Source organism: Python bivittatus, unplaced genomic scaffold (genome assembly GCF_059951505.1).
Source record: "Python bivittatus isolate LINGU-HERP-01145 unplaced genomic scaffold, Pbiv_v1 ctg000080_np1212, whole genome shotgun sequence".
In the NCBI taxonomy this organism is placed as follows: domain Eukaryota; kingdom Metazoa; phylum Chordata; class Lepidosauria; order Squamata; family Pythonidae; genus Python; species Python bivittatus.
In genome coordinates this window covers 25,663,586-25,677,135 of record NW_028277035.1, presented here as the reverse complement: position 1 = coordinate 25,677,135, position 13,550 = coordinate 25,663,586, and the positions used below count along the sequence as shown (strand labels likewise).

The 13,550-nt window shown below is 35.3% G+C and overlaps 1 protein-coding gene across 1 annotated transcript in view; it reads left to right on the top strand.

The window, feature by feature from the left end:
* Nucleotides 1-13,550, top strand: part of LOC112542749 (uncharacterized) — a 147,622-nt gene that overhangs the window by 24,523 nt on the left and 109,549 nt on the right. Inside the window, exons 7-10 of the mRNA XM_088134340.1 lie at nucleotides 1,136-1,251; nucleotides 6,071-6,186; nucleotides 7,411-7,620; nucleotides 10,901-11,044. Coding sequence (XP_087990466.1) covers nucleotides 1,136-1,251; nucleotides 6,071-6,186; nucleotides 7,411-7,620; nucleotides 10,901-11,044 — 586 coding nt within the window. The remainder of the gene's footprint in view (nucleotides 1-1,135; nucleotides 1,252-6,070; nucleotides 6,187-7,410; nucleotides 7,621-10,900; nucleotides 11,045-13,550) is intronic.

Below are 13,550 nucleotides of genomic sequence, written 5' to 3'. Positions count from 1 at the left end.
AGGATGCAACATTCTCTTGTTATCCCTTCAGACAAAATACCTTGATGTGCTCTGAATGAAGCTGGAGCCTACAAGAAATTTTGTCAGGCTTCTATTGTAAATATTTTCAGAAAATGCTCTGGTTCATGTTGAATTCACAGCGGCGGGGGTGGGGGTGGGGGCGGGAATCAATCCCATTGTATTGGATTTTTTAAAAGATAAAATATATTGTGTTTTGTTATAATTTGATTTTAACATGTTCTTCAATTTTTGTGTAAAAAAATAAACCCAGCTTAAAGATTTTGTAGTAAAAAGTAATAACAACACTGAGCTGGTCAGTATTCTGCAAATGGTATATCAACATTGCATACAAATAAATTCTTATTCCTCACTCTAGAAAAGGCAAAGACAAATAAGGTAAATGAATATCACATTTAAGGGGGAACAAGGGATAGAAAAGAGGAATAACAAAAGTGAAATGAAAGTAAGCAAACTTCCCATCTTGTTCTAAATGCCATCAACTCATTGTAGAAGGGAAAAGATATCATGCCAGCAGGTTGTAAAAAAAATCCCAAGAAGAATGATTTTAATGGCATTCCTGTCACTTAAAATATTTAAATGCATTGAAAGTTAAAGTGTGAATCCAACTTTTAACAGCAGCAGCTTCTTCTGAAGGTGTAAAGACATTCCCACCCCCATTAATTTTCTTTGCGGGGGGAGTCTAGTTTTTACTTTGGGTAAATAAATTTTAAGTTTCACTTGTTGAGTTGGCTAAAATTGGCTATTTAATTTTTACTTTTGTAAATACTTTATATAGTTTTAAAAAATTAGGTAGGTAGGTAGGTAGGTAGGTAGGTAGGTAGGTAGGTAGATAGATAGATAGATAGATAGATAGATAGATAGATAGATAGATAGATAGATAGATAGATAGAAGCTAAGTTGGAGAAAAGCTAACCAGAATAGATAAGTTTATTACAGCAGTTTAAAAGTCTTTTGGGGATGATGGTTCACTAGTATATTATGAGAAAAGTACATTTCAGACATCTGTAATCTTGAACTGCAGTTGGTTTACTTCCTCATGAATTTCAGTAATTTCTTGGACATTATTCTGATACAAGAATGAAGTTGTCATTGTCTTTTTTTTTTTTTTTGACAGGATTGGATATTGTCTGCAAGTTCAACTAAGATTTTGTGGACTGGATTAAATAGTAGGAAGAAAATAGCTATATGGGTTTGGTCAGATTCAAGATCAGCAGCTAAAGAATTACGATGGTAGAGTTCATTGTCTATAATAGTTTTAGTTTGGGAAGGAGAAATGTTTTTGTGATTCAGCATTTTCAGATGTGTATGTTAAATGTTTTTCTCAATGTTTGCACCCTTTTTTTACCTTAGACAATTTTTAATCCCCTGTTAATGATGTAAACATGAATATTGATAAACAAATGTCTGGTTCTCCTCCATCATCTCTTTGGATTTTTATGCCTGTACAAAGTGCTAATTAGAACATTCCAATTGAGTTTCCTTTTGGTGGAAAGATGTTTTTATCTCCATCTCACTGTACATGCTGAAAAGCATGCCTTCTACTTTTTATTTATTTATTTTATTTATTATTAAACGTGTATGCCGCCCATCTCCCCCAACGGGTGACTCTGGGCGGCTCACAATAACAAAAAAGGAAAAACACACTAATCCCTCCAACAGTAGCTAAAATCCATAAATAATTAAAATACTTTTAACTCAGTTCATTTTCTATCACTGGAAAAATAATACTGACAGAATTATCTGACTTTTTTTTTTAAAAAACTGTTTTCTTCCTCTGAATCTTACTATTCTATATATTTTGATTTGATTTGATAGTCCCATAGATTGAAATTCTTCTGAATGCCTTACAAAGAGTGCCTTTATTGGGGTTTTATTTGTTTTGGATTCTTAAGACATTAAAGGAACCATTTCGGATATGTGTAAATCGTGGGAGTAAATATTTTCTCTGATGGACATTCCATACCTTTATCTATTATAAAACTCATTGCCAGACTTTTACAAAACAAGCCATGCTTTGTACCTCACATGCTTCAACTACATTTGGGGAAAAAATGCCCCTTGGCAACTATATTGAATATTCCCAGCGAAGCAGTTCTCATAGCCTAGTTTCAATAGAACTCTATATAACATCTGTTAGAGTGGGAATCCCTGATTTTAGGACCCTTGAAAGAAGTCATTCATGGAGCATGGTGAATTGTGTACTCCCCCTCCCCTCCCAGACATTGTGTCAGTCTGGTTATTTTACAATTTTTGTCAAGATCTCCATTAATAGAAACTTCTCATCATTTTGTTCCTTGTACATCAGACGTTCACTGGTATTGAACTTCTTGTAGAAAAATAATGACGCAGGTCTGTTGACTGAATAAGATATCACCATAGTCAGCAACTTGAACTTCCTTCTCAAGTGCAGAGGAACTATCTATCCCGTTGCCAGTCCCTATCTCCATACCAAAGTAATCAGTACCTAAAGAATAAATTTATCTGTGTGCATGTTGCATGTATTTGTGTATGTATGTTAAAAAATAATTGAATTTTTTTCATTCAATATTCACCCCATCCACTTTAAAAAAAATGTGGCCTTGTCTCATTTGTACGGAGCCCCTGATATGCTGTTAAAAACAGATTCAGTCCTCAGTTCAACTAAAATGTGTTCCTGCCTTACACAGACATTTGCCTGTATCACAGGATTGGCTGTTTTTATATCTCCAGTACTTTTTTATTTTTTAGAAACAATGCCTTGGTTTAAATTTACAAGGATTTTGCCACCTGCCAACAGAAAGCATTTAGTTTATTGTCATCACCCTTGATGCTGATATCCTGTGCAAAAGAGCTGCTAGGGCAGTAATCTGTCCTGTGCCAACTGATGCAAAACAGAAAGCCAGGCACATACAATTTTGAAAGGCTTTATTGTGGAGTCATAAAATTTCCAATAATAAGCAGGAATTGGGTGAGTAATTAACCAGACAGCACTTAAGGCTGAAGAAGTTAAAAGAGTCTGTACCTTGCCTTATAAGTTTATGGTCTGAGTTGTAATGATCTGCTAGCAAGAGAAAGGCAGAGGCAAAGCTGCAAGAGTCCAGAATTCATGCTCCTGAGCATTCCACAAGGTGTTCCAGTCTGTTCTAGGAGCCAGATAAAGAGCAAGGAGCAAGAACAACAGGAACGCATTATTTGTTTCCATCAGAGGACAAGGGCTAGGAGCTGCTTTGACAGAGCCCAAGGGACTTATGTGGCTTGATTAGGCATGTTACTGTCCTCTCAAGGAGATGTGCTGATTGCCTTTATTCAATCCTTCATAGCTGCTGGTATGTTCTTGGATTAATGCCCCCTGCTAGAATCTGCTCCCACATCTGAAATGGTTCTCGCATGCTTGTGCTTGAAGCTATCAGAGGTGCCTCATTGCTTGCTGGCTGTACAGGTTGATGGCCCAGCTGGTCTGCCTCTTCAGCCTCTGGGTCAGAGGATTCAGACAAGAATTTAACAGTCCTAGCATAAGAGATGACTCATACTAAAGACCCAGAGTGGTAAGATGAATTGTTGAGTTTTGGAGTAGGAGTGGTCTCTATATGCTTTTATCTTTTGTTGACTGTGATCTTTCAAAATGCATTTTAAAATATATTTTATTTTCTAGTTTGTTTTCTAGCCTCTATTTTGGTTTATTTAAATTTTTTAAAAAGAGCCCATTTTTCTCTGTTGAAAGGGAAGGCAAGTTCTGTTAACAGATTCTAAATTAATTATTATAGTTGCTGCTATTTACCTTTCTTATGCTTTTCTGTGAGGATTCCCCCCCCCATTTTTAAAAAATCATCCTTTAGACCAATCTTTCTGTAAATTGTGTGCCCAAATACAACCACCGTAGACTTTCACCCCACCTGCTTTTGTGCCTTGGGTTACAAAAAAGCAGATCTAGAGTCTACCTCAAGTTCGTATTCTTAAATCCAGTGCCAGAAGAGCCAGAAAACAGCAGCCAGCTTACAGGGTTCAGAATACTTGCAATAGCCATGTTTTGTTCCAAGGTCAGAACATTCAAAATAGAATTTTTGCATATTACTTATCTCATGACTGACATCTCATTTTTGCCTATATAATGTCTCACTTTTATACAAATCAAGAAATTAGGTTGGCTATCTTCTAATAATCTTCAAAATTGTTGGAAACAACTCTGCATTCTCTTGACATTTAGCAGATCTTGGCCTTTTACTGTGACCATTTCCCCCCCTTGGATCATTAGTCAACTCAACTACCACTCTTCTCCTAACCAAAGACTCTAATTTTCTTCACAGTGCCTGTTCAGAGGTGGCAGATACTATTCACTTTGCATATCAATTTATGAAATTTTCTTCACAAGGGTGTCTTATTCCATGAAGGCTATAACAATTTCTTGTGCCTTCTCAGAGGGTTACTATTGATAGACAATTGCTAATGTGCTATCTCATCACAACATTCCACATTTCTTAAACATTACAAATAGTATTCCAGATGCAACTTTTGGCCAGGCACTACTATTTTTGACTCTTGACTGATTGCTTGCTCCATCCAAATAAGTATGACCAATGTGTGATATTCACAAATAAGGAAAGATAGATTGCATATCTTTATTGTTTTTAATTGTGATCTGTGCATTTACAGTATGTTATCCATGTTCTGTCACCACACAGATAATATCATTATCATGAAGGATTGCCTTCATCAGCTCAAGGAATTGTGGTAATAACAGGAAGACTTCCTTGAGTGCCTAGTGGAATAGAGTTGGAAGCTCCTTCCACCAATAAGAGCCCAACTGAAATATGATACATTGTGCAAATCATATAAATGTGATTGCATAATGACTGCTAGAAAAACCCGATCTGTAGTTAAGCAACCTGACATTTAGGGATTATGTTTCCAAGAGAAGTATCAGCAAAAAACAAAATACTTTAAATTCTTAGTTAATGTTTAACCCACACTATTTTTCTTCTGTTTTTCCTAGTAGTTTGTCTAAAAAGTGTACCGATCTTTATTTTCATTAAACTTCATGAAATCCATAGAGCTAAAAGATCAGTGTTGTTGTGACTGTTTCTTATTTTCAGATTGTCCAGAAATATTCTAGTTCAATAGCTTTAGATAATCCATCACTTCTAAGTATTTATATGGGCTGAATTTCTTATTTTGAGATAATTGAACAACAGTGAATGGGAGAGAGATTTTATACCACATCCTCCTTTATTAAAGACATATAGTTAATCATTAAGCCAGTTTTAGAATGGAAAAAAAGGTTGACACAGAATAAGCCATGAAACATTTTGTTGTAGGGCTAACTCACACCCAGTTTTAGTAATTGCCAAGAGGGTATAGAAACATTTGATTGATATTTACTTATTTAAGTATCAGATATACACAGCCGCCCATCTCTCAAATATAACTCTGGGCAGTGTACAATAAACAACCAATTAAACAACAGTTAAAAACAAACACAAATATAAATAAAACCATATATCATAAATAAATAAATCATTAATCATAAATGTATATCATAAGTTGCACTCACAGCCAATGGAAGGGGGAGAATCACTACCCTATTCTTAGAACCACATATGAGAGAGAGTCATAAGGTGTATAAAGCTTCTCATCATTTAGGTTAAAGAAACTAAGATGACAAAATAGACATGAGGTGTGTAGGGCTTTATATGAAGTGCCAAGATGGGATTTGGGGCCAACAAGAGAAATAACATTTATAAATATAGTTCAGGCATTTTTCTTCTATCCAAAGGAATGTTTGCATTTATATGTGTGCTCAATATTCTAATGCTGAAGTTTTTATTTGCATAAAAATGCCTGCTGTGGATGCTGAAGATTTAGTATTGCAAAACCTATGTGAACATCGGTATTATAATACTAGAGCATTATACTAATGTTTTTATTTGCTCTATTCTGATGGTTTTCCATTTTTTTAATTCTCTTGTTGATATTTATTTTTAAAGTTTATTATTTTGTGACTATAAGTTCCTCAGAAACCAATAATCAAAAATAGGCATTGACATGTTTTCATCAGTTTTTCTTTTTTATCCAGGTTGAAATTGGAAGGGAATCCATCTGGAAGATGTGTAGGTTTTAATCCTACTAATAACACTATTCTAAAGATAAAGTGTGATGAAAATTATAAGTGGGTTTGTAAGAGAAAGGAAGGTAAGCAGAATATTGGAGCTTGAATATCACAAAGATATATTCAACTTACAATTTTTCATTTATATTGTGCATGATTTTAGTTATAACTAGATTATCTTTCTTTCTGTCTTCTAATTATGTTCTTTATGCATGATGAGGTACAAGGGTATTCGTGTATCCTTCCCTGTGCTCATGAAGCAGTGTGTGTGTGTGTGTGTGTGTGTGTGTATGAGAATATCACTGTTTTTGGAGCTTTTCCTTCAAAAGTATACAAACATTATAGAATTAAAGAAAGCTCTGTAAAAGCTGTAAAAAAAAGCTCTGTAAAAAACAACCAATTTGTTTGTATTATTTCTTTTAGTTTTAATTTTGTGAGTGTTTTTATTGTTTCTGCTAGCAGACATGATGTTTCAGTCCCTCACTAGACAAGATTCTTTACCCTTACTGGATTATGTTCCAGTTCCCTCTTGGTAACAGATATAAGAGGTATGGGAGGTACCACAGATATTTTCAAGTATTTTCCAAATTTTCTGATGTTCCAATTGCTACATTACTGGTAAAAATATCTCATCTAAGAGGATGGCTTCTTCTCATTTAAAAAGAGAAGAAGCTGTGCAAATCTCTTAAAATTCAAAATGTTAACTATAGTGTGAAAAGCTTGCATAGCTTAAACAAGATCACCTGTTGTACTGTTTATCTTGCACTTTTAGATCATCAATAGGATATCTTTAGCAGGTACCCCTGGGAATTGGTTTAATATACAACTTGTTTATTCATTTATGTATGTATTTATTTATTAACAATAAGTGCTGTGTTTTAGAGCAAACTGTTGACAGGCCCTTCTTATTACAGTGCATAAGGAATTAAAACATACCTTTTTAGAGTTTTATGTCTTTTAGATTTTTAGAGTTTTATGTCTCTAGTGGACTTTTTGATTATATTATTTTAGGAAACTACCCAGGACTGTTGCAGTAGGACAGCAATATGGGACAGGATATACATTAATGAAACACATTGTTAATCAATTTAAATAAAATGTTTAGTTTTAATTTACAACAAACATATGGCTACAAATTAATTATGTCAAAATACTTTGAACACATGATTTATTTTCCTAATGTAGGCTTTTCTAGTTAAAATTATACGCTATTTGAAAAAGCAAACAAAAGTAAAATGATATAGCTATTATAAATGCAAGATATTTGGAAAGCCACTCAATTACTTTTTTTTTTCTTTTCCCATTAGTGGTAGATCTTTTTGATCTCTACACTGATAAGTTTATGTCAGGACCATTAGAGCCAATGTTTTATACATCTCTTTCCACCGCTGTAGTAGACTGCTTAAGTGATTCCAACTGCACAGGGATAGTGCAAGATAGCCGATTCTTTAGAAGAACAAGAGGTATAGATGAAATTACTGCATCTGATGAAACTGTATTTACATATGCAAAACGAGGTATGCTTATTTGTGTAAAATTAAAAACAGAGATCTGCACAGAAATGTATTACCATTCTAAAAGTATTTGCAAATGTGACTCTTAAGGAATCCTTTATTTTCTGTCAGTGTGCAAGGAAAGTGTGAGCTCATTTAAAATAACTGCTTCATTCTTATTTACTTTTATTTTTTAAAAAATCAAACTCTAAAATGTATTTCTAAATTATTCTGTAGATTTTTATTTTATAACCTGGACAAAATCTGTTATCTGAAATCTAAACTCTTAACCCTTAGCAGATGGCAGCCTCTAGTCAGCCTTGGCTGATTTCAAATAATTAAGCAGACTTGGACCTAGTTAATACCTGGAGAGAAAACCACCAGGAAAACCAAGCACTGAAGTTTAAACTTGGAAATCCCAGAAGGAGGCAATGGCAAGCCATTTCTGTATGATAACAAAGAAACCTACTGGACCTGGCTTTTAGTTGTCAGGTTAGGGTTCCTTGCTATAACGCTGCTGAGAATACAGGAGAGTTCATGTTTTCCCTTCACATATATGAGATAAAATGAGGAGCAGGTCATTAAGGAAGAATGCCTAAAGCCTTGAATTACATAGGGAGCATCGGGAGGGCTAAAACTCAGGATGAGTCAAGATTGGTGAACAGTAGTTAAAAAAAAAGTTGTTTGTGTGTACGCACATATACACACATATACATACATTCAGAATAAAAAGGGAAGAGAAAAAATATTGTAAAGCATTGCTCAACAAAGATGCTAAAATGATAAAAGGACACTTCCATAACATACTGTTTCTACTCCTTAATCACAGATATGTTTGAAGCCAACATAATATTGTCCTTATTTATGCTAGCCTCCAGAAGATGAGAACTCACAGGAGACAATCCTGTGCTCATCCTTCGGCTGACCAATAGAAGAGCACAGAAACATTATTTGATCACTGAGCAATCACGGATCTTGGGACAAGAAGAATCCTCTTACTCCAAACAAAAATAAATTGCAAGTGCCCTCATCCCCTCATGTTTTCAGTTCATCATATGTGCACTTTTTTATTGTTGTTTACAATATCTAAGAAATTCTTATAAGGGAAAGCTGGCTTCACATATACCATTTTTCCTACATCTGAAAGCTGCCTGCAGGCTGTGATGATGAATTAATACTATGCTTGATTTTTGCAACTAAATGCCTTCCCTAATGCAGGTAGTCCTAATGACCTAATGACCACAATTGGGACTAGAATGTCGGTTGTTGAGCGAAGTGGCTGTTAAGTGAGATGCCCATGTAACTGCTTTGCTCCGCAGCTGCAACCCGGGAACTCCCGGTTGCAGTCGTTAAGCAATCTCCCGGGTTGTTAAGCGGACAGAGCTAAAGCTAAAGCTCTGTCTGCTGAAGGATTTTAACTCAGCACAGAGCTGAAATCCTCCCAGCAGGCAGCTCTTTGACAACGAAAGGGCTGCCTGCCAGACGGTTTCAGCTCTGCATAGAGTTGAAATCCTTCCAGCAGGCAGCCCTTTCACTCTCAAACATTCCTAAAGCTGCTGAAGGGTTTGCCTTCCTCTCTCTGAACAGAGGGGAAATCCTTCCTGGAGCTGGAGGAACGGAGGGGAAATCCTTGGTGGGGCTGGAGGAATGGAGCTCAGATTTTCAGGATTTGAGCTCCATTCCTGTACACTGCTGCATCCCCTCTGCTTGCAACCTTCCCTGCTGGCTTCCACTGGGGAAGCCAATAGGGAAGATTGCAGTGGCAATCACATGATCACAGGGTGCTTGGCAATTGGTCGTAAATTTGTGATTTAGATAAAAATGCGAAGGGTATACTTACTAAACTTGCAGATTATACAACCAAGTGATAGTTAATGAAGAATATAACATCAAAATTCAAAATTATTTTGGCAAGATAAAGAAGCAGCTGTAAATTACAGAATGAAATGTAACAAGTGCAAAAAATTCTTCATTTAGGAAAAAAATATCTATTGTACAGATATAGACTGCGAGTATGTGGCTTGATAATAATACAGGTAGTCCTCAGCTAACAACCATAATTGGGACTGGGAACTCCATCACTAAGCAAAGAATCATGTGACCACACCAGACTTACTACATCAGTTCTGCTGCAGTCATTAAGCAAATCACCTATGGTCGTTAAGCATGACATCATGTGAATATTACTTGCAACTTACTGCCAAGATCTCCATTGACTTTGCTTGTCAGAAGCTGGACGTGAAACTTGCAAGTGTTGATCAACCACCAGATGCTGTGACCATCATAAATACACACTGGTTGTGAAGCACCCAAATGGTGATCACACGATCATGGGGACGCTGTGATGGCTGTAAGTTCAAGGACCAATCATAAAGCTATTATTTCAGCACTGTCGTAAATTCAAACAGTCACTAAACAGGGCAGTCATTAACCGAGGACTATCTGAACATGTGAAACTAAATCTTGAAATTCTCTTCCTTTGGAATCTTGAAATCGTTCATCACAAGCTGAACATGTCTCAGCAGTGTGACTTGGCTGAGTCATATATGAGTGAGTGACCATAGAAATGGAAATTATAAATAAAGAATCTTTCAAAAATGAAATATTAGGGTTTATCAACAGGAGCATGATCCAACTGAAAAAAAAAGTAATAGCTTTATTCTGTTCTATGTTGGTTAGACCTCACCTTGGGTATTAGGGTATCCAGTTCTGTAAAGCATAGTTTAAGAAGAATTCAGACAAATGTAACAAATCCAAAGAAGAGCAGTCGGGAATAGGAGAACAGTTCCTGTGAGGAGAGATTGAAAAAACATGTTATGTATAGCTTTAAGAAGAGAAGCTGAATGTATGTGGAGGGGTGGAAATATAATAAAGCTGTTCATGCATCACACAAAAGGATGTGAACCCTATTCCAGAGAGCAGGATACAAATAATGGACTGAAGTTATACAAAAACAGATTCCTTTGGGTATTAGATAAAAACTTTGTTTAAATAGTTTGACAATGAAATCAACTCCCAGTCAGCTCCCTTCTCCAAATATATGTAAAGGGAAGCTGAATAGTTAGATAACTACTGGGAATGCTGTAGTTCTGTAGTGAACAGAGATTTGGATTCAACAACTTAGCCATTTACAATGATCCTGTGATGATTCCTTTTTCATAATGGTATATGAATCAGCTGAATTCTTATAGAAACTTATCGCATATTGGTTGCTTCATTACATGGCTCTCTTTGGGGAGTTGTTGAATTTTATATTCGGTATATTATTATGTTGACATAATGTGATTTGTGATTATTTTCATAGAATGCACCTTTGGTTACTATGGTGATAACTGTGCTTTACGTTGTAAGAAATGCTATGGAGGATTCAGATGTAATTCAGTAACTGGAAAGTGCCCAGAAAGGTTGCACTGCATTGGTCAGTTCAAAGGAGAACTCTGTGAATTAGGTATAGTAGTATTATGATCAGCTTCATTTAAACTATTTCTTATTCTTTTCTGAATATAGCATAGATCCAAATGATATGTAAAGCATTTGCTTGCAAAGGAGGGAACAATCGGTTGGTAACTTTAAATCTTTGTAGAATCGCAAAAAGTGAACAGATTATAGAATCACAGGGCATTTCTTAAATAGTTATACATGTCTGCTATATTTTGTGTCTCTTGTGGCCTCTTAGCCCCAACACTCCCCATGTTTTAAAGGAAATTTACTTTTTGCTGATAAATATATTTTTGTGAAGTTATGTAGCTGATAGATTGATTAACTGAGCCTTTGTAGTCTTCATGGCAGTAATCTATATAAAAGATGCATATTTTAAAAGAAATCAGAATGTGATTATTAGGCAGGAACTCATCCATCCATACACACAGAGTTAGTTTTCCAAACTAAGTCTTTCCATCGAATAAGCAACCAGACAAAAAAATGTGAGACTAAATTACAACTCAGCCTCAGTTAGAGCAACTCAAGTGCCATGGTGATAATGAGTTTAAAATATATTAAAGAATAATAGGATAATGCAGTGTTTCAGATTTGAAGGGGAAGCATGAGGGGCAAACATAGATCCTGCCTGCATCTTTGAAAATAGCTATGCCTTTTCCTGAAATATTGTGACTGCCTTCCAAAGCACGTTTTTGTCTGAATCTGAAGATTTTTGTGGTTTTGGCATTTGATTGTGATCATGATTGGAAACCTAGGTAGGTATGGTTTTAAGGTAAGAAAAACTCATACAGTACCAATAGAATGAACTTCAGTATAAGACACAGAAAAAAGAATGTGATCAGATGTGCATAATAATATTAAGTAAAAACTTGTGTTAAGTATAATTCTCTATAACTTCTGTACAGCTCACAGTTTTTCTGTGAATTTCATGTAGTCATATTATCTGTAACAGAGTGTATTTTTAAATTGAGAAGAATGAACAGTTAAGATCCTAGAAAATACTGCAGCTACAAACTTTGCATAACTGCATTTCTTAAGTCTGTGGATGTTATTCAAGATATTGCTTTATGCAACAATACCTGGGAAGATGAAAGGAACACTTTTGGATATTTAGTTTCAGGAGACTCTTACATTCTTTTGAAATGTACTCCAATGTGTGTGTGTGTGTCTGTCCTCTTTTTGCCTACAAAACTATGTTTCAGTGATCTTTTAGGATGTGCTAAAATTAAAGTTGTATGGTGAATTAACTTCTCTTTCTGGAAATTTTGATATCTCCTTCTGAGCACCATCCCTTGCTCTGATACTCTTAGAAATAGCTTAAATGGGACCCAGTTGAAACAAAATATAAAAGTTGCTTTATAAAACCTGCCAGATTTTGCTGGTATTGATGTTCGGTAAAGCAGACTGATGAATATTGCCTCTCACTAAGAATGGATGCATTTACTTTTGCAAACGAGAAAGAATAAACAAAACAGTGTAATAGTATTGGGATGCCAAAATAGGTTCACTACTATCTTCCCCCCTCCCAGTTTTTCATAAATGGGTTGTGTTTTGTTTTGTTTTTTGTTTTGTATAATCAAACTGACTAGGTGTGAAATACCATTATTTCAAGTTAATCTTACAGCTAATTAAATGCTCTTGTTCAAGGCTCAGATATTTGCCACTTTGCAGTTGTTAAGCCAGCTTTCCCAAACCTCAACATATATTGAGAGCACTGAAAGGAACAGACTAATACAGTCAACAGCCTTTCTTTTACAGTAATGTCTGAATATAGTCTAATGACATTTATTTTGCCAATTTGTCTAGTAATATTACATTACATAAAGATAAAGCTCATGGTGATTTTGATTAATAAGTATTTCAAATCCATTTTATTTATTTTATTTCCTTAGATATTATAGACCTCCATCTCACTTTCAAGCTTTGGGAATTCCACTAGTTCTTCATAGGCGCTGTTTATCATATATATAAAGCAGAGTAGGATTTTGGTGGGACGAATGCCCCGTTGTGCATGTATTTAGGTGTGGGTCCATTGCCTCGTCTGTTTTCAATGACCACAGCAGCAATACAGGGACTGTTTTTGTTATAAGGACTCATGTTAAGAACTTAATTCCCCTTCTAGCTAATGTGCCTGATAGAAGAAAGTGCTAAAATTCTTCAATCCTAGAGAACATTACTAGTTGTAGCCCTATTTTGCACTGTTTGCCTGTTCTATTTGTCAAATGATGACCATATTATTCTTAGAATGCTTATTTTGTGGGTTAAATCAATGTATTTATTTCAGATAGGTGATTATCATAAATTATTTGCATGTTTTACCATGCATGGCCATTGGAGCTCTATGCAGCAGCAGATTCAGTAATTTCTAGTTCATTGGCATCTAGAAAACCATTCCACTTATTTTTGTGAACCTAGGAAAAAATAAGGAGTAGTGATCTTGTCTCGTTCCCTATAAATGTTTCCAGTTGTGTTCCACTGAAACTGGCAACTGAATTGAACTTGTGTTCAATTTCAAC